This window comes from Periophthalmus magnuspinnatus, chromosome 21, assembly GCF_009829125.3.
Source record: "Periophthalmus magnuspinnatus isolate fPerMag1 chromosome 21, fPerMag1.2.pri, whole genome shotgun sequence".
NCBI classification, from domain to species: Eukaryota; Metazoa; Chordata; class Actinopteri; order Gobiiformes; family Gobiidae; genus Periophthalmus; species Periophthalmus magnuspinnatus.
The window spans coordinates 7,789,718-7,817,247 of NC_047146.1; the positions used below are offsets into that span (position 1 = coordinate 7,789,718).

At 46.2% G+C, this 27,530-nt stretch overlaps 2 protein-coding genes across 4 annotated transcripts in view; both read left to right on the top strand.

Moving 5' to 3' along the window:
• Positions 1-4,965, top strand: part of si:dkey-100n23.5 (uncharacterized) — a 44,808-nt gene extending 39,843 nt beyond the window's left edge. The window contains exon 6 of the mRNA XM_055230728.1: positions 4,855-4,965. Coding sequence (XP_055086703.1) covers positions 4,855-4,965 — 111 coding nt within the window. The remainder of the gene's footprint in view (positions 1-4,854) is intronic.
• Positions 1,639-27,083, top strand: bcor (BCL6 corepressor). Of its 3 annotated transcripts, XM_033987589.2 has the most exons (14): positions 1,640-1,946; positions 8,453-8,528; positions 8,603-11,704; positions 12,832-12,888; positions 13,337-13,502; positions 14,505-14,819; positions 15,666-15,935; positions 16,811-17,121; positions 19,142-19,429; positions 23,879-24,045; positions 24,196-24,341; positions 25,626-25,703; positions 25,803-25,956; positions 26,032-27,083. In XM_033987589.2, the coding sequence occupies exons 2-14, from the start codon at positions 8,526-8,528 to the stop codon at positions 26,360-26,362; spliced, it is 5,388 nt and encodes a 1,795-aa protein (XP_033843480.1). In that variant the 5' UTR covers positions 1,640-1,946; positions 8,453-8,525; the 3' UTR covers positions 26,363-27,083. The 3 variants fall into 3 exon arrangements, with proteins under 3 accessions (XP_055086843.1, XP_033843480.1, XP_033843482.1); XM_055230868.1 differs by lacking the exon at positions 19,142-19,429 and having other exon boundaries at positions 1,639-1,946; XM_033987591.2 differs by lacking the exon at positions 12,832-12,888.
• The last annotated feature ends 447 nt before the right edge of the window (positions 27,084-27,530 follow it).

Sequence of the window (27,530 nt, forward strand, 5' to 3'; positions counted from 1 at the left end):
CTCAATCGACTGGATCAAAAGTTTTATCCGACTACATGTTGAGTGTAAAACATTTCTGGTTGTCCTGTATTAAACATTAAGTAAGAAAGTGGACAACAAAGTGACTCATATTGCAGTGCAGTATGTTGAGGGATGTTTAAAGTGAACATCTTAGAGAATAACTTAAAATTCTAACCCGCTTTTAATTTAAAGACGGCTGCTTTTTTCTGCTTGGTGTTACACATAAATAGATAATCATTTGCACCTTTTTTATGTATTGTAAACTGCTATATTTATCTAAAGCAACTTGGTAAAAACGGGGCTACTTCCTGTTAAAATCCACAGCTGAAAAACCCTGGCTTTTCAGAGAGGAATTTCACCGCGACAAACATTGGAGTTACCTTTTACGTGTTGTTTTTATTTGTGAAGAATGGCTATAACTCGGAATCTTACTTAAGCAACTAAGCAAAGAAATGTGGGCGGGGATAGGGGGTAGGTGAAATCACTCAAAAAACACACAAAAATAGGACAGTACAGGATCCAAATATGCATGAATCACAATATAACTTTGAGTAACATGGGTAAAAGTTAAAAGTGGAAGTCGCCAAGTGTCCTGGTGAGCATCATTCACTTCACCTGGATGAGAAATGTGATTAGCGTATTTCATCATCACCATAACAAGACCCATGTCCAGTGCTCAACGTTTACCTAGACCTTACTTTACCTTTTCCCCTCCTGTGAGAAGACCAGGTTGGATCACAGCATGGGACATTTAGGGTCATTGCATTCTATTATTACACTCAGTACTTTGAGCTTTAATTAAGGGTCATGTTCATTTTATATACATAATTAATTCAATGCATATAGACAGCACTGAATTACAATTTTGACCAAACACTTGAAACGATCAGTCCAAGTTTTAAAACATGTTTAAACACGTAGATGATATGGGATACGCACTGTGTTTGTCAAACCCTTTCTTTTTGGCTAACGCAATGGGAGATAAAAGCGACAACATTTCAAACAAAGACTAATTCAGGTTTGTTAGGCACTGAAGAACGACTTCAACGGGCTGATTGGGTGTTTTGGTTCGTTCAGTATGCAGTGTATTCTTAATCCATAGGCCGATATGAGTCGGTCCCACGCACAAACGCGTAGCCGGGCAGGCAAGCGCACGACGCACACCTCGGGCTGATATTATAGCCGCCTCCTTCACTGACATGGGAGCCTTAACAGATGTGTCCCAGCTCAGAGCCTCTCCCCCTCCGCTTGCCTCTGCATAGCACGCGTTTCAACCATATACTGCGAGCAAGACCAATGGCTTGGGTAATATAGGCTACAGCTTTTGAAATGGGACAGGGGTCAAATTAAATGTTGAGTTGTATCAAACTTTATCACAGATCAGTGTGATCTGCTGAGGCATGAAATGTTTACGAACTAGAATCCTTTCTGTCCTGTTTTTGTATTTAAGCGTTAATTTTCCTTTAAACTGTTGTTAAATCCAAACCTAAGCGCTTATTTTTGTCTCGGAGTCGCAGCGCAGCCGACGTGTGTGTGTGCGCTGTCGGGCGCTCGATCGCTGTTTGTGTGTCTCAGTGTGTGCGTGCATGCGCCGCCCGTGCGCGAGCTGGAGGCTTATGGTAATTGCGGTCTCCCGACTGGCCTTCTGGGTAGAGTCTGTGCGAGTGGGAGTGGAAGCGAGTCGCTCGGTCTCAGACAGCGTTCATCCATCCTGCGTGCGGCACTCCCCAAACAGCTCCGCGCGTCCTGACTGCGAAACGGGGGCTTCGTTCGAGGGGTCATCACTTTTTATGAGACACGGGACGTCTACACGGAACCAAGTTCGGAATAACCTTTTGGAGAGGCACGGACTTCGCTGTTTATGAAGATATGGAATGACTACGCGAAGGAGAAAGGGGCTTTTTCTGAGGACGGCGTGCTCGAACCCAACATGGCGCTGCTGCGAGGTACGGCAAAGCTGAATTATTTTTTCCGCGAGTCTTCCGATCGTGAGAGAGCTTTCTGTGGATGACCCACATGATAATGGAGCCAAGAAAATGATTTTTTGGATATAATTGCGCGATTACATTTGTGTTTCCCACTCTCGTCCAGGATCACTTTTGTTGTTGGAAGTGACATTAGCGGCGTCAGGAAAAGTGTTAATAATCTAAAGCAGAGTTGTCTCGACACAGAAGCCGCTAAACGTGTAGTTTTGTGACAAGTGTATAACCTGTTAGATACTTTTCTCTACATTTATACGTGAACAGACCGAGCGGTAAACGGCCAGTGCTCGCGCGGTCCGGTGCCCTTGTGTTAAGTTGGCATACTGAAAAAACAAAAAACAAAAACCACTTAGTCTAATGGTATAAACACACATGTGAGGACCGCGACTTTAAAGCCATGACAGAGGTGAGTTTTGTATCATAGTGCGGTGTCTTTGTGTGTTTAACAAAGAGTATCTTTCTGTGGTTCTGACGCGCGGACGAACCCGCCGTCCCCAGTGCAGCGAGTGCGCACAGAGCCGCGGAGAGGAACGGCCACTTCTAAGAATAGCGCATAGGGTGGTCTTTGTGCGTTTCGGTGTGGCAGTGGCATGTGCTTGATTAAAAAAAAAAAAAAAAAAACTCCGTTCACGTTACGACGCCGACATTACGTTTAGTCTGTTTACTGGGCTGCTGCCCTGACAGGCTCAAACGAGAGGTCATGGGTTTAAGGCAAGAACATCCTACACAAGCAGGCAGGAAAAGTGGCGAGAATATTGAGAATATTCTTTCCAAACGCGTGACGATTGGCGTGCTGTCTCCGTGTCTATCCGTGTGTGGCGACAGACCGCGCGAGGGAGGCTGGGGGAGTGGTTGTGTGTCTGTGTATGTGTGTGGGCCGTGTTCGTGCGCGCACACGGAGCTTCTGCGCTAAACAAGGTTACGGAATCCAAGCCTCGCCCTGCCAAAGGAAAGCGGGCTGGCGGTGCTGCTTTTACGTTGTTCCGTTCAGTTAGAGGGCATCCCCGCTCCGCATGCACGCGCGTGACACTTGAGCTTTGTTTGAAGATAGTGGACCCTGATCGCTCGTGTCACCAAAGGTGTGTGTCACCTTCCTGTACTTGAAGGAAAGCGCAGTGGCACGATGCCAGTTCTTTCCGTTTGCCGTGATCCTGATGCATTTTCAAGGCGACGGGAGCTCCCCGCGCTTTAGTGTAGGCTAATTGTGTAACCTACAGTCTACGTGTTAAACGTTAATCCATTGACACTGTCAACAACAGCCCTACTCCCACACCTATATTAACAATCAAAAACAAAGCTTTGAAATGGGGCAGTTGAACCAGATTTGACAGGCACATGCCCGGCTTCATTTTAGGAATGTTTTGGCAGACAAATCTCGACGCTCGGTCCTTCCCAGCTGTGGGGTAGGCTACTCTTGTGTTTAGCGCGAGTGAAGCGTCTGCTGCTGCGCTCGGAGAATCCACGTAGAGCTTGTTATGGCTTCCCCTCCCCCTTTAGGTCAGACACGCGATGTTTTTTTTCTCCTTTCCTTTGGATAAAATGAATCACAAGACTCACACACACACACGCACACACACACAATCCAAGCTTCTTATAAACTGAGGTTTATTGCTTACATATTCCTAAAGTTATATGGACTTTACGCACAAACTGCAGGTTGTTGCTGAGCTATTTATTCCAGAGATGTTAAACTTACAATGTTGTAAAACTTCTGTGGATCAGAGGCGACAAAGACTGATTATTCGTAAACAACCCTGTAAGCCGTCATTTGTGCAGGGTTTTGTTTTTTGCATAAACACGCTGCGCATGACACAGGCTGCCGTTTGTTCAGAGCGTGGCAGACAGTGTTGGCGGACGCGCTCTCGGACGGTCGATATGCTGCTTGTTGGTGGACCGAGCTCCGTGGATTCAGGGGGGATAAGCATTTTCCAACTCCACGTCTCTGTGCGCCCCAGTTAAACATAAGCAAGTTATGTCATAGGCACGTCTTAAGCCTCCTTCAAATCACAAAATAAACTAGTCTACTTAAAATCAAAAGTGCCCTTCGGGAGGCCACATTATTTGACCCATTATGTTTTTGATGTTGAACACGACTGGGGTGCGCTCAACTGGCAGCATTTTGATGCGAGACTTTAGTTTATAGAGTATTTGACTTACAGATTGGGCCTAAACCAATTTTGTTTGTATAACCCTAATTTGCTCGCGATGCAGGGTGCACCTGAAGGCACCACCAGCTGTGGACCTGCTGAGTGGTATTGTCATGCTGAGTGATGTGTCAGTGTGGCTCCATTGGGGCAGTTTGGAGCAGTCTTTATAAAGCCAATCAGAGGGAGCGCATTCATAATCTATTAACCTGCTGTTTGTACGCTGTGTGAATGTGTGACGTCCGGAGGAGGGAGACAGCCATTTTTACATAAGATAACAAAAGTTGGCCATCATCTGTGTTAAAATCAGAGCTTTTCGTCAAAAACATTGGGCTTACTCTTCGTTTCAACCTGCGAACTCTAGTGTATTTTTGCCATCTTCCCTTCTTGCTCACGCCTGAAAATAAAACAGCGTCGTAGCTGCCGGCTCTGCGCTCTGTGCAGAGCAAGGCGATGTGCGTGTGAACAAAAGCCCCGGAACCACAGAGAGGGGCCGAGGAGAGATCGGTTTTCCAGGCGCTGCGCAGCTCCCCGAGGAGACGTCACGGTTTGATTGAAGCTATGCTCTGCGCTGGCCTCTTGGGACCTCGCGATGAAATGAGAGACCCCCCCCCCCCTCCTCCCCTCTCTCTCTCTCTGTCCCTCTCTCTCCCTCCCTCTCTCTCTCTCTCTCTCCTTCACACCACCCAGCTTCTATCTCCCTCTCTGCGCTGAACAAAGCTTTTTGTTTCGACTGGAGCGCACAGATCACTTTCCTGCGGAGATGTGTCGGCCGTTGCGCGCTTCCCTGCCGCCCCACACTTCTCAATAAAAGCTTCTACTCAACTGTGCTTCTTTAATTACAGCATTGGTGACAATTCTGTTGTTGTTGTTGTTATTGTTTTTGCTGTTGTTGTTGTTGTTGTTGTTGTTGTTTCTACCAGTGGCTTATTGCAGAAATAATTAGCGGCAGTTTCAGAGGAATGGTCACAGTTTACGCTATCTGACCCCTGCGTGGCCCAGATTTGTGGAAGATTAATAAAAGGGCAGGATGATGACGGTGACACAGCGAGCCTCGTTTATAAAGGGTGTCCCAAAGTAGGCATACTTTAATCCCTCAGTAAAATTAGATTTTTACACGCTTGGCTATTGGCTGGGTTTTTTCACGATCATCACTAACCGTCACGAGCCCTAATTGAAAGTACGTACAGACAGAACATGCATCTGATCCGATCCATGGGTTGTGATGTCACCTGTGCCGCTAATAGCCTATGTAATTTACATGCACACGCAAAACGGGCAATCAGAGGGCCGTAGGGAGGGCTACAGGGGTGTGATGTAGGTCTTTGCTTTTCTCTCGTTTCCATTTCAAAGTAAAGTCTGAAAAGCTAACTGGTGAGTGGAGCAAACTCGTGCGCACGTCGCTTCTCCATTACAATCGGTTACTTCGCTGCCATAAAGCGCCATTTAGATCTCATTTGGCTAAGGATGAATGGAGCCAGTTCAGCAGCCTCCACCCGTGTCCCTGTGACAGCATTAGGGGTAGAGGGAGGGATGTGGGGTCCTCACAATGTTGTCGTTGTTGCTGAGGGATAGGATTGGCGCGCGCACCTACTTGCATGCGCCTGTGCAGCAGCCTGGGAGGACGCAGAGGCCCCGTGTTTACGGCTTGTTCGTCGATGTGTCAGCTGAAATACACAGCGGTGCTCTCAGGGCATAGCTCTGCCTTTAGCACGCTTGTTTGTGTGATTGTTACATGTCAGAAAGAGACACACCGGACCTTTTGGCAATGTTCCCTATACTGTTATAACCCCGACTCGTGTATTAAGCAAACTGTGGTCAATCAATATTTTATTACAAATCCATGGCTTTCAGTTTCCTGTTGTATTGTGCCATTTTGAGGTTAGTTGAACGTTCAAAATATGCAATATTTGGTTTTGAATTGCTGATGTCAAAAGAAACGGTCCTAACTTTTCATTATTCTGAGGCTCGTGGATAGGTGTATTGTAGGCAAATTGTCTACTACTTAATGCTGGCTCCGACAAGTGCCGTGCCACTTCTTTGGCGCGCTCCCTATGCCACTATGTCCAGGTGTACTTTAGCATATGGACCGTTCCTGCTCTTGTGAGCGCTTTTCTTCATCACGCGCACACGCATCTCTCCCGCTCCAGATCCGTGCCGTTTGTGCACGCATGCATTTAATCCACGTTTATCCCCACCCCGCCCCCGCCGCTGCAAAGATTATCCTGCGTCACAGTACATTTTTGAGCTGATCGAAGTTATGTGCGCCAGAGAGCTTGGCAAAGCTCCAGGGACAAAGAGCAAGGGGCCTTCGCTGATACGCGCAGTCAAAGCAGCGCGCTACTCTGCTGCCAACAGATGCAAGAACGAAGATCTACACAAATGAACTAAACAGGACAGTCTGTGCTACGATCAGCCTGGAACCCCTGGCCTGTAGCCTTCCTTTTCTGTGGTGACGTGGGGCACTGCGGTGTAGGCCTGACTGTCGGCATGTCACACACAGAAACGGGAAAACAAACAAGCAAAAACTTTGTTTTTATTAGCTTGAGCAGTTTTGCCTTGAATTAACAACACAAGCTAACTAGTTTTGAGCTTTAATGGTAGGCTTAATGTAGGTGTTTGCTTAAGCGCCTCCCACCGACCCGCCCGCGCGCTATGGGACAGCCATTTGGACTTGTTTGTTGCGCAAACTATGAGCAGTAACGTGTAAATGTGCGCCAAGTCCAGTTTACATGTACCATTTTACTCACATGTAGGCTATGCGTGGTTCTGACTTGTTTCATTAGATTCAGTTGGAGCGCACTGTGGCTGCTGGTAGTTTTTTCTTTGTAGATAAACTCAAGGATTACATTAAAGGATCTTATAATTACAATTCTTTAGGTCTATTTGCTGTTAAAGCTGTTAATTTGGAGTAGAAATGGGATAAACCTGACTTGTGACTGGAGTCTGGGCGTCTGGTAAAGCGCTTGGTGAAACGGCGGAGCGGTTTCCTTTTCCCTTTCTGTCTGACTCGAAGATGACGGACACGTGGTTGTAAGTTTGCCGCGCTCTCCCAGTTCAGTATTCAGTTCAGTATTCAGTTCAGTATTCAGTTCCGTCTGATGCGGATGTTGTTGAAAGCGGGACTGCCCCTGGGGAGCTGGGGGAGGGGAGCAGCGGGCTGGAGAGGAGCTGCTGAGGGGCCCGCAGCAGGCTGATTAATGGGCCTTGGGTCACGGCAATAAAAGTGGCGTGCCAGTGGCGCGGCAGCGAGGCTCAGAGGCGTTTCTCTGCGATGATCGAGGAGAGCTGTTTCGCTGCTGCGCTCAGAGCTGAGAAACACGACGAGGCAGCACACTTTTACTAGCCTATTTAAGGGTGCTTGCCTCCCTCCCCCTCTAAACTCCCACTCCTGTCTAGAGCCCACTCACAACAGGCTGAGAAAATGTTCATCGACAAGACAAACAAGGGTATATTCTTTACTTCAAAATTCTATGATGTCAATCAGCAATTAGCAGAATTATGCTTTCAAATGTTACACTATTTTCAGTATTTTGCTGTGTATTTTATTGCAGCTGCTAGTTTAGTTTGATAACTCATGTACTTTAGCTTTACTACAAAACTTAAAGTACTATGTATGTTTGTGCTATTTATCACATTGTGGGGACAATGGTGTGTACATTCAATTCATAGGAACAAGAATCAGATCCTCATGATGTAAATCCTTTCAATATTAGATCAACAACATGGTTTTATTTTCAAATGTGGGATGAATGAGGTCGAGGTTATGCTTAGGGTTTGGTTTGAAGTAACTATGGTTTGGGTTAGGGTCAGTTCTACACATATTAATGCAAGTCAATGTGATATCCCCATTAGATGTGTGTTTAATTTTGAGTGACTCTTTTACATGTCTTTCCTTTTTAACATGTGTTTGTTGATCTGTGGTTGCTTATTGGTGGGCGGTAAATGGGTCCCCATTGAAATGGTCTCTGATGTTTAATCTTCATTTGGTCCAATGACTGAGGCGAGCACTGAGCAGGTCAAAGAGGGCATAAAAAAACTGTGTAGAGACTGACTGCATAGAAGCGGCTCCACAATGCACGTCTAGTCCACGGGGCGGGCAGGACTGGGGTCTGGGTGAATAGGGAGAAGGTTGTTGAGGATTGTTGACAGATAGGAGGGAGGGGAGTGCTTTCATCTCCACAGTCTACTTCAATGGACTTGTATGAGCGGAATTTCAGACAATTGTAACATTTTCTGTCCCTCTATATTCATTAATACGACCGCACACTGCCCTAGAGCTATTGTAAAGAGCCAAGATTGTAACTTATTCGTTCTTCTCCTCAGGGCAACATCTGTTCGTGATGTCAAGACCGAAAGAAACCTGGAACTAAGACGAGGAAACCACAACGCTTATACCATGGCAAGTGATGATTTAAATTTTTTTTTCATAATGCTGTGGATGTTTTCTATATAACATTTGTTATCTTGTTTTAGGTGGATGCAAGGTTAACCCCCCTGGCTGCCATGGGATTGGAAAGAGGTGCCCTGATGCATGATGGTCTCCGCCTCCACAGCGGAGTGGTGTATCCAGGGATCAGAGCGCTGCCTTCTGACAAGAGCCGAGAGTCTGCTGGCCTTCCCCTTGGTTACAGCAGAGATGGTCTCCCGGAGCTCATTTATAAACCTGATGCCACACTGGACAGTCGTAAACCTGCTAATGGATATCTTGGTCTCTACAAGGGGACACCCCCAAGCCTCCACAAGCCTGTGATGGTTCCTGGAGCTGACGGGCTGGGGTTGGAATGTCGAGTGGGGCCTGGAGAAAAGTCAACTGAACTGGGCTTGGCAGGTGCAGGAGGCAGCTACCTACGCCTGCCTTGGCTTACTCCTTACCCTGAAGCCAGCATGTATCCGTTCATGGAATCCTCAAAGTTTGCAGCTCTAAACATGTACAAAGCTTCTCTACTGAGCCAACCCAACCCCTATCTTCCCCAACACCTGACTTATCCTTCACTCTGTGCTGCTCAGGGGGGCAATGTAACTCCAGCTGCAGCCCCTTCACCAACTGACAGGCTCTACTACATGCCACCATATCCCCCGTCTCCTATCTCTTCCCCCCTGGGGGCCCCGCCTATGAGGATTCCTGCAGTCAGCGTGGCTCCCACATCAATGGCACACTGCCAGGAAAAGGGGCTGGGTGTTGCACCATCATATCCACCACAGCTTCACCAACTTTCCCCTCATCCACCACACCATCAGGCTGCTCCAGACAGAGACAGGTCTCCAAATAGGAGTAGTAGACCAAGCAGACCTCCCTCTAGGAAGACCTGTAGTAACAGCAGTTCTAACAATGGCAACACGGCTTGTGTAAATGAAAATGGTGTAGTGACGTCAGATTGCTCTCCCCTTACACCATCACGCCTTTCCCAACCTCCTCCTGGTTTAACTGACAGTTCACTGGATTTACAAAGGCCTGTTGCCAGGATCGGACAACTGCCAGTTTCAACCAGTGATTCTGTCTCCTCTGCACAGTCCACGTCCCATCCTTTTTCTGTAACCAGCATTGCATCAGACCAGTGCTCCCCTGCTCGACCTAGCACTCACAAACCAAGGCCAAGAGATGCTGTGCCTGAACACAAAAGTGGGGCAACTGAACGAAGATCCAGTAGGTCACCCTCCAAACCCACTGTGGAAAGGCCAGCTCACCCTGGTCATTCAGCTATGTTAACCAAAGACTCAGTAGAGAAACCGCTGGACTTGTCTGGACGAATGTTGGAGTTTGGACTTCCTCCAAATGGCTTCTCCGTTAAGATGGAGTCTTTAGCATCAGGTGGACGTTATGGTCTGCCTCATAGCAGAGAGCTTCAAAAAGACAATATGCCCCCATCCCCTTCGTCACATGCTCATTCTGTGGTCAGCAGCACTTCATCAAAGGTTTCAGAAAGACCTGAAATGATCAGCACTTTACATTCATCTTGGGTGGTACCTACTTCCTCTCAGCACACTTCAACTGTGCCCACATCCCCAAGGCCATATACAGACCTGGGTCCTTCACATGGTAAAAGCTCCTCACCTGCCATCAGAAACCGAGGCATAGATAGACCTGCACCACAGGAGCGTAACTCTTCCTGTCCAAAGAAGGGGGAGCCCAATCGCACGGTTTCTTCCTCACAAAATACAAACTCTTCTCATGTTAGTTCTAGGCCTCTTTCCCCAAAGCCAAGTAGTGACTGGATCAAACAGAGTCCTAACCAGTATGAACTCATTGGACACCACAGAGAGGGGGCTGACAAATCCTCACAAGCTCCAAAGAGGGGTGAGCCATCTCCAGAAGTCCTGCCATACAAGAGGCCCTGTTTGGAAAATGGTCATCCCTCTGGACACTTGTACCTTCCTCAAAATGAGGCTTACCTTAACCATAGCATGACATATGCCAATAGATACCTCCACTACCCTATTCCAGATAGTATGGCACTGCATCCCCTTTCTCTCACTGGGAAAGGCCCAGTATACCCACACCCTGTATTGGTTGGTGGCAGTAGTCTCTATCCAACACATTTGGCACCCAAACATGCTTTACCCTATCATAATATCCCAGGGGGACCAGGAGGGGAATATCTTGCATACAACTCACAAGAGATGGCTCATCCCCTAATGCACCCTCATTCAGATGGCAAACATTCGGAACGAGGAGATCCAAAGAGCAGAGGGCAGGAAAAACCTCGGACAGCTGCTGATGAGTTTAGTCAACAGCGAAGAAATGAGAAGGATCCAAATGAAATAAGTGAGATAAGGTCTGTACGTGAAATGGGAGCAGAGGAACAAGAGCGTAGTCAAAGTAAAACTACGTCTATAACATCCAGAGAAAACATAGTTTGCATTGACCTTGTACACTCAGATACTGATATTGATAATGAGCCAACCCCAACTGTGCACCAGAAGGTCTCCACTGAGCCTGCAACTAAAAATGACCAAAATGACTGTTGTGAGAGTAATCTGGAGTCAACAAAGACTGCCTATGAACCCAAACTTTCTCAATCATTTTCAGGCTCACAAGTTGCCTCCCCTAAATCCAGCTACACTGAAAAGCAGTCTGAAAAGTCATTTGAGGAAACAAATGTTCCCCAGGACACATGTTCCAAGTCACCAATTGCTCCAGAGCTGGATGCCCAGGCAGAAGACAGTTTGGAGGAAAATTGCCCCAGCCCAGAGCTTGATGACCAAGATGACCCAAGTACACTGCACTGCGCACGAACATCAGGCCAGTGGAGCTCCAAGAAAGACAAAGGGCTTCGAAACAGAAGTCCTGTTCCCTCACCAAGAATGGACATAAAGAAAGACACAGACCCAGAAAACTTTGCTGCTGAGAAGATATTTGAGAAGGAGGACAGTATTGTTGATCTTGGGGAGTCTCAAGGAGAAGCAGAGGAAGAGGAAGATGATAGTAATCACAACTCTTCTAAAAACTGTCGAGGATCCAGCCTGGCAAAGAGAATTGCCAATTCTTCTGGCTATGTCGGAGATCGCTTTAAATGTGTGACCACTGAACTGTATGCAGACTCCAGCAAATTGAGCCGTGAACAAAGAGCATTACAGGTAAGCAATTTTCATAGTTTTGTTCATTCATAAAAGGACTGAGGTTGGTGCTGGGATGTTGAGTGTATAAATGATAAGTCCAGTTTTTATTTATTTAATTTTACTGACATTTGAAATCTCATCTTAGTTAATAACACAAAATAAACCCCAACAAAATCCCTTTCCTCCCTGGCTGCATTCCTTATCAAACTGTTGCATGAACATATTCTGCATTCACAACACATAGAATAGTTCTGTCATGCTACTATCCTAGCTAGCAGCTTGACCTTTCCCCTTGATCCATAATTGTCCTAGAGCTGGTGTGAGGCCCGTTGAAGGCCTCTCCCAGGGATGGCAGATCAAAGGTTAACAGCGCTGCCATCTCTGTATGTTGATTAGTGTACAGTTATTGTAAAGGTTATTTCTGAGCCTGCATGCTTTTGTGTGTGTGTGTGTATATGTACGTGCCTGTCCTTGTGCAACTGCCTTGGGGCTAAGACATGTGCTGGTGTGAAGTGTGCCGCCACAATCTGTGCGCATGACCGGGGTTAGCCTCACGGTTCATACTGCCTTTAGCTATGCTTAACCCCAAGGCGAGTTTCAGCAAAGGGGCCTTACTGTACTTAAAAACTACTGCCTGCCCGCTTTAGGGGTTTTGAGTTTTTTGCATGGCCCCATTTGCTGGACGCTATTTGCTAACACTCATTTCCCCCCACCAACCTTAGTTTTTAACCCACATTTCACTGAATGAATATTACAGCAATACGTTGATCTAGAGGAAAAACAACATATGTTGTGTGTGGCACCTGCTCAGAGGCAGATATGTTAATAGGTCGCACATGTTTGTCTGTTTGTCACCTCAGTAACTGTGGATATGATTTTGTGATGTGTCAAAGCACAGCTGTAGCTCAAAAATATTTGCAGCTGTATATCTGGACATGTAATTGGACATTTAACTGAAATTGATGGCTTGATTACAGCTAGGTTCAATTCAAAGCTTACTTAAACAGTTTGCTAATCAAGCCCATGGGAAATAATGTGATTTGCTACATTGTCTTGTATTGTTGTAACACAAATATGTGGGTTAATAAAAACAAAGAAAAGGAAATGATGGACAGATAAATTGAGCCCCCATTCTAATTGCTTAGATGGAAGTCATATCACAAGAGGGGAGTAATGTAAGTCAACCTGCAGCTAACTGGGAGGTCAGTTCTTTACATTTCTTATCATATCTGCCTCTGATGGTCTCTCTCTGTCCTTCTGTATCACTGTTCACTGCTTCTTCTGCACCTACTTTTTCTCTTTCATATTGTTGTTGTGTCTCCAAGCTTAGATGTTCTAAATGTTTTAACAAAAGAGAAGGCACAATTTGAGCCCCAGAACGCATGGACTCACTGTGGTTGCTGTCATTAACCTCTTAATGCTCTGCTTTTGACTGTCTCTTACCTCTGTTCTGTGTGTGTTGTGAATGTTGGGGTCTGTTCTTTATTTGTTATCATTTGAGCATAATGTCATGTATTATTTTGCTGTTTGCATCTGTAGCTGTTCTGGCTAGAGTTAGGATTAAAGAGGTGTTTGCCTGTGGCATGTGCACACAATGAGTGGTTTTCATGATTTTTTCCCCCTATGCATTTGTCATGTGTGTGCGTGCAGCGGGCCATGATGCGCTTTTCAGAGCTGGAGCTGAAGGAGAAGGAGAGCGGCAGTGTGTGTGTGTCTGCCTCGGCAGTGGCAGCAGGACGCGAGCTGGCAGACGGCCAGCGCAGAGAGCGAGTGCTGGAGCCCAGCCAAGGCAGCACCAGGCAGGGAGAGCGAGACGGTGAGTGGCTAGCAAAACGCACTCACACAACTGCACACATACACACACTGCGTAGACAAAAGGAGTACATACATAGCATCAGACAATCCTAAGGCAACATCTCTAAAAGACAGATTGGTTAGACAGACTTTTCACAAGTGAGAAGGCTACTATTTTGTGGAAGCCCTTTGTGCATCTTTGTGTTCAAAGATGCCTGGCTGTGGAGGGAAGATGGGCAGAGACAGTCACAGCAGGGAAAAAGTGGTTGGTGAAAACCATGGTGCACTGTAAACAAATGGGAAGATGGCAAGCGGAGACAGAAGAGAGGTGATGGTTAGTGACTCTGGCTCTAAGCCCAGCTGTGTGTTGGAGCGAGACCGTGGCTGACGTGTAAGCCTAATTTTGGCAAGGACAGACACATGAAGACTTGGAAAAAAGGGGGGTGCCAGTGAATGGCATCGTGTAAGCAGCCACACTGTCACCACGCAGTTAATTAGCCAAGAATCCTGTAGTGTTCTTGAATCCTGAATTCTCCCTGTGAATATTCATTTTCAGAGCCACGCAAGCTTGGGCTGGTCCAAGTTGACTAAATGCCTTTTTTCAACCTTACATATAGGTCCTTATTCTTAAAACAAATATTTACCCATTTTGAAAACCACTTAGTAGTTACCAAATTTCAAAGACTAGTTATTTAAATAACACAATTTTTATCTGGAAACTAAAAAAACATTAAATAATGAAACCAAATGTACTATGTAAAGTCTCTGTATGTGAGTTGCAGAATGTTGTGAATTTTTGTTGAGTGCATCAGACCACCGACGCGGCTGACATCTAAAGTCTTTACCCCATCAAAGTTTACTGCTTGTCTTAAAAGAGGAATAAAAGCTGTCTGGTGTTAAATGGACGTTTCCACTCTTGTCAATCCGCCATCCTATTTTACCTCCACCCTGTCATCTTATTTGTTGCTTGTCTGAGATTTGGGTCTTTTTATGACCTGTCATTATGGTTTCTCCATTTTTACAGGTTGTCGTCCTGCATTTGGTAGCAGAGTCCCAGTTTTCCAAAAACATTGTGGACAGAGGGAGCCTTTGTCCCCGGGACAAGCAAGTCATGATCCAACACGAAGCGCCAATGTCTTTGGTTTAAAAGATGTGAACAAGAAACTGACCAAGGATTCAGAGGGTCACTGTGTGCCGCCCACTTTGACATTGGCCAAAGCTCACACTGATGAGAGGTTTGGGCTGGCCAGAAAACGCCCCAAGAGCGATCCAGAGGACAGGGATAGAGATGAAGTAGAAAGAAGGTGTCATGCTGAGAAGAAACCAAAGATTTCTCCTGGTATGTATTCACTTTTATACTCGTCTGTTTTTGCTCTCTCTTTCCTGCTTTCTATGCATTCTATCAATTCTACCCACTTGCCTTCATCTCGCATGCCACAGAGCCGCTGTCTTCAAACCTTGTTATTTTTTAATCTTTCCTTTCCTTTTGTCACTTCCCCCTCCTAATCAAATCCACCTTAAACCCACTTCGCCGCATCCACCCCTTTTTTGCACTCACTGTCCCATCTTACGCTCCGTGTGGCAGCTAAGCTCAGAGAAGTGTTTAATCCTGCCTTTGAGCAGAGTACGCAAGAGAAGCAAATAAGAGGGACGGCCTTTTTCTCCCCCCTTGTCCCCCCACCCCTCCCACGCTCCCTCTCTCCCTTTCTCTCTTGCTTGCTCGCTGTGAATATTTTCAGTCGTTCCTGTGCCCACTCCCTTCAAAGCTGCTCTTTTTCTCCTACTTTCATCTGCTTTTCTCCCCTCATCTGTTTTGGTTTCCGTTTTTATTGGCATGTGGTATCCCGCTTGGTCTCCATACTCCTGGCTGACGAGTCAAACACCCCAAAGATTCTTCTTCTGAGTCTGTGGATATTATTGCATTGGTTCTTTGCCGAACTTTTAATTTTCACTGCCCCTTTTTTCCCTCCGTCAACCTCTCATAATGATAGTGTTGCATCTATTCTATCACTGAAACAAATTTATTTATCAAACGTTTAGCATTATTTCAGAACTGCCATTAACTTGAGCTACTGACACAACAATTTTCTAAAAGCCCACCAACAAATAACAGTGAAGATGGTGTGGTGATGACGGTGTATTACATTTTTTTGTTACGTGACAAATTGTTCTGCCTCTTCGTCAGATGGCCACGCTACACCAGATGAAGATGACGATGATGAAGTTCGCAAGCTTAAAGTGTGCATTGAGCTTAAAGGGCTTCGACTCAGTAAACCAACCACTGGCACACCTTCACCAGACAGGCCTCAAGTAAAGCAGGAGCGAGTGTGGCACCAGAACAGAGTGTTGTCCTCAGCACAGAGCGCACACAAGTTCAGATCCATTGACACGGAGGAACGGCTTGCAGCGCAACGGGCCGAGATCAACAGGAAATGGGGTTGCGAGAAATTCAATGGTAAGAGTGAGACGCCAGCCGTGCACATCACTGCATTCTCGGGTTCAGCTTGGGTAGTGGAAATCTATCTTTGGCCCACGTTTTTGCTTTCTTGTTGAGGCATCTGTCATCAAGGGGATTTCCCGGGTACTTTTGGGGAAAGAGGCAGAGGATGTGAGGTAGAATCTTGTTCCTCCTTTCTAAAGAACTGAATTATTGCTTGGATCTACATCACCATCTACCTTACCTGCTGTTAAGCCAGTGAATAGTCAATGTGGGTAGTCAGGTGTTGTAAATTGTGATGTCATTTCTTTTCTCTCATGACCAGTCACAGCGAAACGAATGTCAGGAGGTTACTTGTTAGAACCGGGCCTTTCCCTTCATGTGCCCAAGTCTGGGCTCAGACGAGAATAAAGAACAGGAAAGGGATTAAGAGAAGTGGAGAGAGCAGGGGAAACTTTGGTTTTGCTGCAGAAACCACAGACAATAATTGGAAGAACTTCTGTTTTTTTTCTGTAAAATTTTCACCCTAGCAACAGTGACTTTATTATTAAGCTTACTGCAATAACTATTTTAATTACAGAATGTATGTATATTGCGTGTTGGTAAATACGGTAAGCACTATAGGTGTATAAAACCAAACAGCCACTATACAATCTCTCATAGCTGTGTCCTTGAAGCTGTGAATGAGTTTATGCAAGACACAATGTGTGCGCTTTATTTTCTTCTTGCACGAGCAGGCCTGCTGCGCTCGCAGACAGCTCCGTGTGCTCATTAATAAACCAACAGAGGATGAGCGATGGCCTTGCAATATCTCCCTATCCTCCCTTCCATGCACATCTCACATGATCAAGTGTGCTCTTTTCTTTCCTCACCCTGCTTTTCTATTCTTTCAGGAGCTGCTCCCTCACTTTCCCCTGGCCAGCTAAAGGATCGAGTACAACTGCCAAACCCCTTCTCAGGTGACCGTGGCCATAAGGAGCACAGGAGGGGCCCGACTTCTCCTAACCAGGAACTGTCGGTGGGAGGACCCAATCTATTCAAGGCTCGTCGCCATAGTGACGCAGACAAACCCAAGGGAAAGCGGCCATGCAAGACCAAGCACACCAGTCAGAAGGAACGGGAACGGGACCGCAGGAAAGAGCCCACACCAGCGAGTCCAGCACAGCGCTGCATAACAGACCTGGGAACTCCAGAAGACGATAAGGTGTGTGCTTTATACATTGGGAAAGATCAAATATGGATCATGTCAGTTTTGTGTTTTGTTTTATAAATACCCTCAGAATAGATGGATACGGAAAATTCTTATGTCTGTGCTATGGTTTTCTAAAGTAGTGACCTGTAACCTGGCCAAACAAGCAAGCCACCTTTTTATATTGACGGTCTTGCAAATATAGGGCTATTTAGAGCTGCAGTCTGTTTGAGAATGCCTGTTGACATCTCTGATTATGCAGTAGGGAGAAAAGGAAGTATGTTTACAATGTTTGGTAGACTGTTGCAGCTTTGACCTCCCCGTGACCTTATTGACTCCCCATGGAGAGGTCCTGCATGTGCACTAGTTTCGTACCTTAATTGGTGACTGTGTCTTTGCTAGTGTTTTTTGTTGGTTTGTGTTTCAAATCTTGAGTGTGTATTTGGTACATTCCTGACACAACAACAAAACCCTGGAGCAATTATATCACACTTAACTGGTCAAGAAATTTTGTTACTTAAGCACCCTGCCTCCCTTCAACTCAACAACTACTTTGACATGGGACTCCACTGAGAGGGACACTAGTAACAAAAGAGCATTTTGTTATAGAAACCAATCTAGTCAAATGCAGACATCACTATGATTACTGTGCCAAATACATTTTAAGCCTGTTGTCCACTGCACAAGTTATTTTTGTCTATAAGATTATTGGTTGTCACACCACACTAAGTGAGGAATTTAAAACATATGACAGCACTGCGATAGCGCACACGATCAGTCGTGGCTACAATAAAGTTTGTCTGAGCAGATATCAGGCAGTAAATGTAGGCTACCGGTTAACTGAGAGTTGCCAACCATTATGTAAAATACAGATTTGTTCCGTATTTGGAGAAATCAATGAAATTTGCAAGTCTGAAGGAATGACATGATGGTCACTTTAGCTTTTTCTTCCTATTCCTCAATGAATGCAAAGCTCCTCTGACCGCTGTTGCCAAGAGAGTAGCTCCAAACCTGCGAGACATGCGTCTCGTCCGCTGCGCTCCATCATAGCCCTGAGCTGTCAATCAAACCACATGCCTAGTCCAGTGCCACTCTCTGCGTCTCCTGCTTCCTGGATCTGTGCAGAGCGGGAATTCTGATAGTACTGGTGACCAACTTTATTGATTAACCAAAGCAGCACAATGGCATTATTATGATCATGAAAAGAAATGGAGTTGATGACACAAAGTACAGATGAGAATGTGAGGAAATCGAACATCGCAGCATTAGGTCAGCAGACGGGGTAAGATGTCACAAACTTTAGCCTGATGTGAAGCAGCTTTTGTAACTATAGATCCAGATCAAACCAAACTGTAGAGTAGTGTCAGACTGGGCCGATATAGGAAGAGGGTGAGAGGAGGGCTGTGCGCTGCACATCAGAGGGCATCTGGACAGCACATGAATGAACATCCCAATGCAAAAACTTTTGCATTGTGTATTTTTATTTCAGATAGCTGGTGCTAGCGCTATTGGCTAGTGGTGTGTTCGTGTTTGTAGAAACTGGGAGAGATGGTCCCATTCATGGCAGAGCTCTTTTGAGGAGCGATTGTGTTTACTGTTGGCCACAAAGATTGAAGCAAGACCAGGGCTCACTCTGAGACCAAGATTCCAAAATATCAGAAGGTTTGATTTCAGTCGCAGCTGGTCATATGACTATTCTAAATTTAATCTTTGTCCTGGACTCTCTGAGACCTACAGCCAGTCATTTTTAGTTACAACTCAAAATTTTCCCTACAATCATAAATCTTTCGTTGCAGATGGCCAAAATCGTGTAGCTGACACCCGGCTTTACACAGTGTATTCTGGTGTGATCAGAATCACATGAATTCATTAGGAAATCATATTAATTCATAATTAAATGATAAGGATTCTTTTGAATTCCTGTTAGTTTTTACATATTTTAACAAGAAGTAGATGGTTGATGTGCTGGAGCGTCCCTTCAGCAGCTGTGTGTGACTCTCTCTCTTTTTCTCTCTCTTTCTCTCTCTCTCTACAGTCGAGCGAACAGTGTAGTGTCCCGAGGAAGAGAGCCGTGTCTCCAAACTATTACCCCTGCTCTCCGGTAAAGCCTTGCTCTCCCACTTTGCACTGTCCTCCATCCTTGCAACCTCAGGCAAATGGCAGGTTGGGCGGAATCCCACCAACAGAAGGGGCTGTGACGCACAGGACCCCCCCTACTGAGCCTCCCGCGCTGCGCCCAATCCCGCCTGAGGCTCGCCGGCTGATTGTCAACAAGAATGCTGGAGAGACACTGCTTCAGAGAGCTGCGCGGTTAGGCTACGAGGTACGATCCCACAGCTTGTTCATGCGTGCTGCTCATATTTCACTTTTTTTCCAAAACGTTCATTTTAGTGCTCCTTGCATCTGTGTTATTGTTCACGTGTCACCTCCTATCTAGCCATCTATTGTTTCATAACACTTCATCGTTTGCTGTTGTCCACCGCTCACAGGTTTTCCGCTCCCCTTACTTTCCTCTCTGCGCTCTCTTCCTCTCTTTGTGACTCAGATTGTCGTTGGCTCCACTCCTCCTCCCTCTCCCAGCGAGTGTGCATATATACGCACATACTACCCCACCCCCCTTGCCTAACTCCGCTCTCACATCTCATTAATTTTCCGTGAGGCAAAGTGTGACACGCTCGCCGACACAGGCGCGCACACACGTGTACGCACAGAGCGCGAGGGTTTGCTGGATCATTATACAAAGACGGATGCTCACAGCCTTTTCAGAATTAGATGCTTTTTCATTTCCAGTGCCTCTACTGTTCGCTCATAGACTGGATGGGCTTACTAGACTTTGACACATTTCTGTTATGATCCAAGTAGTTTTAATTCCACTTTTTTTCCTAACATCTATTTGATTTGTTTAGAGTTTGTATGGAAGAGATAATATCTTTTGTTGTCCATTAACCAGTTGCTTTATGGTGGTGTTCACATTTATGATGATGAGGTGTATTTGAGTCAGAGTGGAAGAGTGTGAATGAGAGGTAAGCACTGGGAGTATAATCGTGTTCTAATAGCCCTCTAATGTGCCGTGGTGACTGTGGTTAGCAGTGGTGGCGGCTGTTTTTCTCCCTCCTCCGCTCGCTCGTTCATTCACTTGTGCGCACACACAGAGACACACAGAGCAGCGCAGCAGCGGGGCTCACTCAGCCGTGCTGGAGAGAAGCTGGCTCGTCTCTGATTTATGCATCTCTCGAACATTTTTTTCCCTCCATTCTCGTTTTTCCCCCAATCCCCTTCGAAATTTCCCTTCCTGCGCCCTGCGTGTGGGGAGGGAAAGAGGAGGAGAGAAAACCTGAGACTACACAAACAAGGCGCTGACCGCTGCGCAAACATCGCCCCCCGCCTTCCTCCACCCCCTCCCTTTCTCTCTGCTCTCTCCCTCTCAGGAAGCTCGTCTCTCACTGCCTGTGTGTGATAAGCCTGGGGCAGACCCCTGGGGCTCCGCACACACGCACACACAAAGACGTGTGCTACGAGACACACCAATTTATGCATAGCGCTCACACACGCACACACCGTAGAGGCACAGGGCGTGCACACATACACACACACATTCTGTAGACTCAGAGCGCATGCATACGCCGTAGAGCCGCAGAGCGCACACACATGCCCTAGAGGCACAGCGCAGACACACACGCCATAGAGGCACAGCACACACACACACATTCTGTAGACTCACAGCACACACACACATTCTGTAGACGCACACACACATTCTGTAGACTCACAGCACATGTACACACGCACATGCTGTAGAGGCACAGAGCGGACACACAAACACACATTCTTTAAAGTCAGCGCACACGCTGTAGAGGCACAAAGCGCACACACACACACACACTGTACAGGCACAGAGCGCGCACACACACACACACACACACACACACACCCACACACTGTAGAGGCACAAAGTGCTCTCACACACACACACACACACAGACACACACACACTGTAGAGGCACAGAGCTCACACACACATTCTGTAGACTCGGCGCACACACGCGCTGTGGAGGCACAAAGCGCACACACACTGTAGAGGCACAGAGCGCACACACACATTCTTTAGACTCGGCGCACACACGCGCTGTGGAGGCACAAAGCGCACACACACGCTGTAGAGGCACAGAGCGCACACACACATTCTGTAGACTCGGCGCACACACGCGCTGTGGAGGCACAAAGCGAGCACACACACGCTGTAGAGGCACAGAGCGCACACACACATTCTGTAGACTCGGCGCACACACGCGCTGTAGAGGCACACACGCCGTAGAGGCGCAGAGAGCTCGGCTCACAGTGGTGTTTCGCAGCCGCGAGCACAGGGCTTATCGCACACAGGCAGAGATATGACTGCTGGAGTCGTAGGCACGTACACTCACAAGGATGCACGCACTGACAACCTCTCGTTATGACCCTGTAAGCGCAAGCACACGCATTCTAACGTGCTCGGGTCCATATGCCGCACACAATGATGGCTATCGCTGCTGTGCTGTTGCACACCCACACAGGCCTGCACATGCAAATACACAATCATAAGGCACCCAAACCTACACGCGAGTGGCGTGCCGCTGTAGCGTATGAGTACAGACCTGTGCATGTTAATGCACACCTCACATGCATGTCATTTAACACACCACTCTGCCGTGTTCTCTGTGCCCAGCCGACACTCTGCATATTTCATGTTCGTTTAGTTTTGCGATCCGTGACTATGCACATGAAAGCCCACTCTCTCTTCCTTCCTTTCTTGCTCCCCTTTATTCTCTGGCTCCCCCTTCTATGCTTCACTTTTGAGCATTTGAAATGGTAATGAGAAGAGATTCTGCAGATGTCTTCATTCCTCTTGTTCCTGAGGCTCAGGGCCTCTTCGTTTCTGCCCAATGGAAGCTCAGATAAATGTGCACTATACTATTCACACTTGTCTGTCAATAAATTCAGATTTCCCTTAAATGAGCGTAAACGCAGTTCCTCTTTTGGTCAACCAAAACATCCTGTGATCATCATCAGTGGTTGTTCATATCTAGGTGTTTGTCATAAAGACTGACGGGGAATCCCTCACCGCCTATCTTTTTCAAATCTTAAGTTTGTCATGACTGACATGTGCAAAGATCTGCTTAAATGAGCAAACGTATTAGTATTCTATGTGTCAATATCTATAATATCAGTCTTGTTAAGTTTTGTTATTGCTTAAATATGTATTTAGTGTGAGCTACTATTGCACAAACCTTAGATATAACTTACCGGGTTTTGTCTTGATAATTCTTGCCGATACACGCTGCCAATGATTCACACTAGGCATGTTTCCTGTGTCTGGGCTTGCGCGTCACTGTCTCATATGTATCACCACGGCACTGGCAAATTCACCTGCACGTTTTTCACTTTTCTGTGTAATGTGTGCAAGCAGCGTTTAAGGCAGAGCTGCATGGGGTTAAATGTCTGAGTGAAGCATTCTGGAAAGGCAGATTAGAGGACATAGGGAGAGGAGGGGCGTCTCATTTTACTGTGTAGCGGTGTGTGCGTGTGCCTGTGTAGGTCTGGTGGGAAACTGGGGCTCTTATGCTAAGCTCCTTACTTGCTCCCAGCAATATTAAACACAACTTTGGAGGTTTAGTGCAATGCCTCTTCGACTGCCATAACATCCACAGACGAAACTCACCTGTACTACAGAACTGTCAAATACACATCTAATTTAACTGGCTGCATGTTCGTAACAAAGCCTGATCAGTTCATTAGGGGCAGGGTTAATTTCACAACTGTAACATGGAAACCCTGAATTTGTCCTAATTAAGTATTAGTCCACTTTCCAAATTTGCCTCTCAGACCTGCGTTATATTTTTTTCTTTTTAATGACCGTCCCTTTATCAACGGTCTGGCTTGTGTCATTGCGACCTCCACAACACAGATCCTCTTGCCTCCGCATTTGTCTCTTGTTACCATCAGCTGCAGCCTGGAGGACAACCCTGACAGATTTCCTCCTCACATTCATTTATCTGTCATCTATTGGGGTGTTGCCTCTTCCCTCTCTCCACCCTTTGCTCATCCCCGTCTGTCTTTGCCTCCATTGCCTCCTTGTCCTTTCCGTGTCCTACTCCTATCCTGCTCTGAAGTAGAGGGAGAAGGAGAGACAGAGGGGGATAAACACTTAGACTGGATGGCAGGCTAGAATTAGCATAGAAATGGAAGTTGGGAGTCATTCCCCAGGTTCAGATGAGCAGCTATTCTCCCTCCTGCGCAGGACTGGTGAAGGACAGTGGATAAGCCAGGCTCTCCGTTCTAGTGCTTTGTGTATGATGCGACTTCTAGAATCTACATTTTATTTGTTTTCTCTGGTATCCATCTCTTGGGAGATCTAATAAAAACCCAAATGTTGTAACGCATATTTTTATTGCTGAGGTAAGGCGGTTATTTCAGCGCTCACTCTACGGCATGAGCTGTCCAATAAAAACCAGTCTGACTACTTAGTGCTGGAGGCCCAACTGCCACAGCCTTTAACTAGAAAACACACAAATGCCGGCCTCTTGTTGTCTCATAGTCAAAGTCCAGGAGTCGTAACAGACTGCCACAGTTGTTTCTATGGCTACAATGTGGTTTACCCTTGTACATTCTTGCATGGTCAAAATGGATGTTCACCCTTTAACTTTTATAGTGCAGTGTTAAAACTGACCCATCGTGTTTAGCCTTTAGCTCCATGCTGCAAATCCTTAGTCCGTCTTTTCGTGTCTGTTTTCTTTAGGAAGTTGTGCTGTACTGTCTGGAAAACAAAGTATGTGAAGTCAACCATAAAGACTACGCGGGTTACTGTGCTCTCCATGAGGCTTGTGCTCGAGGCTGGCTCAACATCGTCCAACACCTGCTGGATTATGGAGCAGACATCAACTGCAGCGCTCAAGATGGCACCAGGTAAACACAATGCCAAATATACTCCCCTCTGATAATCGTATAAAACCTATACCACAAAATTTGCTATACACCGCAACATAGAGGTTAGATTGTGTACGCTAAAATGACTACAATCAGTCATCAAGTGAATCTCAAACTGTGCTCGTGTAGGCCAATCCATGATGCTGTGGAGAATGACCACCTAGATGTAGTGCGGGTGCTGTTGTCCTACGGAGCTGATCCTACCCTGGCGACTTACTCAGGTCGTGGCTTGCTCAAGATGACCCACAGTGACGGCATGGAGCGCTTCCTCACAGGTATGAGATCAGCCTCACACAGACTAACCTGACAATGTTTGACCCAGTAGTGACTGAACTTAAATGACTGGACTATAATAAGTTACGTTTGTGTGTAAATCTTTAGAGTTTTTTAAACCACAGTGTTAAATCACAATCTTGATTTTGATGTATTTGATGTCTAACCTTGGCTGAGCCTGGTGTGAGTGCCGCCCTGTACACTTTCCACCCTGCACTAGTTTGTTTGTGTCTGTCATCCTGTTTCCCCTCCGGTGCTCTGCTGCTGCCTGTCGCCCCCTCCCTCGACCACCTGTTAGAGCGGGACGCGCAGCCCGCCGGGGCACGTGCTGCTGGCTCGGAGCTGCTCTTTCCGGTTACTTAGCAACGCCAACTGTGTTTGCTCAGCATACATGTGTGCCGAAATGGGCCGCGCTCAGGTTGTAGCTGTGTGTGAGTGGAACTGCATTTCAGTTCAGTACTGTCGGCGGCCTGTTTGGAATATGCTTTTTAGCTAGTTTGTTTTGAGATGATGATTTTGTGTGCAAGAGGAAGTGCATGCTTGGACATAAGAGCATTTAATCACCTAAAAGTAGGACAGATTACAAAAGCTGAAAAGATGCAGTGATTAAAATGAGCAGGCGAACAGTTTACCAAAAGATAAATGTATTATGTCAGCAGGTGGAGAGGCGTGTAGAATTTAGAAAAGACAGTGTGTATGGTTGGATCGATAGCTGCTGGACTGACAGCGCAGGAGAGCGAGGGGAGATTGAGCACCGGGGAAAATGAGTGAGAGCGAGCAGGCGATCGCTGCCCTCTCTGCACCTGGTCCCACTCATCTGGAGGCCGTTAATCCCCCCAAACACACGCCAGACGCCCCACGCCTCAGCTCTGGCACTAAGCCCAGATTTCTTTGTGTGTGTGTGCTGGAAACACACTCGGCTTGGACCATGTGTGCTTATCCTGCGCCCTCTGCTTGTTTATTTCCAGCCTGTGTGTGTGCGCTACATTTTGTGGTTCTCGTTTGATTCCTGGCAGCCGCCTTTAGCCCTGGCCTGAACTGAGCCAGCTCTATCCCGCCATAGACTGTTGCTCCCCTTCCCTGTGGTACAACCGTTGGCCCCTGACCATTAGGCCTTCCAGCTCACTCCCAAAACATTTGCTCTGTTTTTTCCTCCCCTCCCGCTACCCCTCCCATTCATGCAGGCATATTCGTCTGCTGAATTCGTCAAGGGCAATGCGATTTGCCTTGTCTGTTTCCCGGGCACTTCGTCTGCAATCACATTCTTTACTTCTCTCTCTGTACAGATTATTTTGCTGACCTTCAAGGCCGCTCAGATGATGACCCTGGACTTTATTGGGAATTCTATGGCAGTGCTGTCTGTGGTGAGTACATCTCCATGTATCGAATAGTCTTGAGTTTTCTGACTTTATTTGATCTGTTGTTTAATGTCCATTGTTGTTTGGTTGTATATTCTTTACCAGAATCCACAGATGAGTGTGGAGTCTATGACATCTTGGCGGACCCCCCTGGCCCAGATGATGGTGACGAAGATGACAAAAGAGAACTGTTTGAGTTTGAATTCTCTGATAGACCTCTGTTGCCTTGCTACAACATCCAAGTGTCTCTCTCCCAGGGGTAAGTGTGGAAAGAAAAGATTGTTTAGTTTTTTACTGCTGCATTTTCTAACAGCTCCTCTTTGCATCTTTTTAGCCCAAGGAACTGGCTGCTTCTCTCGGATGTTCTTCGTCGTCTGAGGATGTCAGCTCGTGGTTTTCGTCAGGCCTTTCCCCACATGGAGGTGGTGACAGTGGCAGAGGCAGAGTTTTATCGCCAGGCGTCTCTGTCACAGCTCTTTTCTTGCCCAGAGGAACTGGAGGGTTTCCATTCAGACAGCAAGGAGCTGCTGGACCTGGTTGAAGACAGTGCTGAACTGGCTGCCCTGCTGGGCTCTTCACTGGAATGTTTGGACGACCGCTGGGATCATCCAGGGGACAAGTTGAAGGATAAAATCAAGACTGTGGGGAAGTTGGTCTCCTCCTGACCCCTGGAGCACCTAAACACTGACCTCAATCCCTACGGACTGCAGTTTGCTCTGGAGCCAACAAGGGTTTTTTGATGCCTTATCCTGACTCTTAGTTCCTGCTTTAGCCCTGTTCTAGTCCAGCACTGGTGCACTATTCAAAAACTATGACCTGCTGGCTGTCAGGACTGCTGATTTTTGTCTTGTGAACTAATTTTGGACACCATAAAGTTAATAGTGGTCTTATTTTTATAAATTAATATATGTAAAATTATGATATATAGAAATGTAATATCAGAGGTTTTTGTTTTGTGGGTTGTTGCTCACCACTCGGTCCAGCATGGGAGAGTGCAGCACATTGAGCGTGTGTGTAGCTGTACAGAATAGTACTAAGACTGTGCTATTGAATGTGGTATTTGTGTTTATGAGAAGCACATGATGTCCTTTTCTTTCCACAGACTCCAGCATTTGCTTGAGCCTCTGGGGAAATTTGGTTGTAACTTTTTGGTTCAGATTCTGCTTCCTGTTTGTAATTTAACTGCATAAAACTGTATAATAATGTTTTAAGACAATGTAGATATTTACCTTTTGCCACAGATCTTGTATATAACATGGAGGCTATTGCAGTAAAGTAATTTTGGTGTGTTCATTTTGTTTTAAATTTGTAATTAAAATATCTCATAATTTGTATTTATATTTTACAAAAAGAAGTTGCTTTAAAATAAACATTCAAACTGCATACAAGACCGCTTCCATTCTAAATACGTCTCTTCCCTTCTAGAGGACATTCCTCTATAAATTAATGTGGCGGAACTGTCCGCAGCTGTTTTTCGTTCATAGGCGAGCGTATACTGCCATCTCTTGGTGTGTTTTAATACTGCGCGCACGTGTCGCTGTGAAAAACAGAGCTTGTAACGCCCTCTGTCGTGTTGGGTTGGCTCTGCTCTCTGCTTTGATGGTTAAACATTCTTCACACTTGCTGGATAAACGTGGGTGGTGTGACAGTAGTTTAGGCTTAACAATTTAGCAGAACCTTTTTTTTGTTCGTAATGGGGTTATAATAATGGAAATCTCATTCAATGTTGTTGTTTTTTTCTTTATTTTGATTACTTTCTACATTTTATATACATATGGAGCACATCAAATATGACGTAAGATATGTGAAATTGTATAGTAAAGAAAGTAAATA

Bases quoted from the DNA above. Each gene is read 5' to 3' on its own strand.
- bcor (XM_033987589.2), top strand. The intron at 15,936-16,810 runs GTAAGAGTGAGA...CTATTCTTTCAG, and splicing joins GGGTTGCGAGAAATTCAATG to GAGCTGCTCCCTCACTTTCC. The intron at 24,046-24,195 runs GTAAACACAATG...GTGCTCGTGTAG, and splicing joins AGCGCTCAAGATGGCACCAG to GCCAATCCATGATGCTGTGG.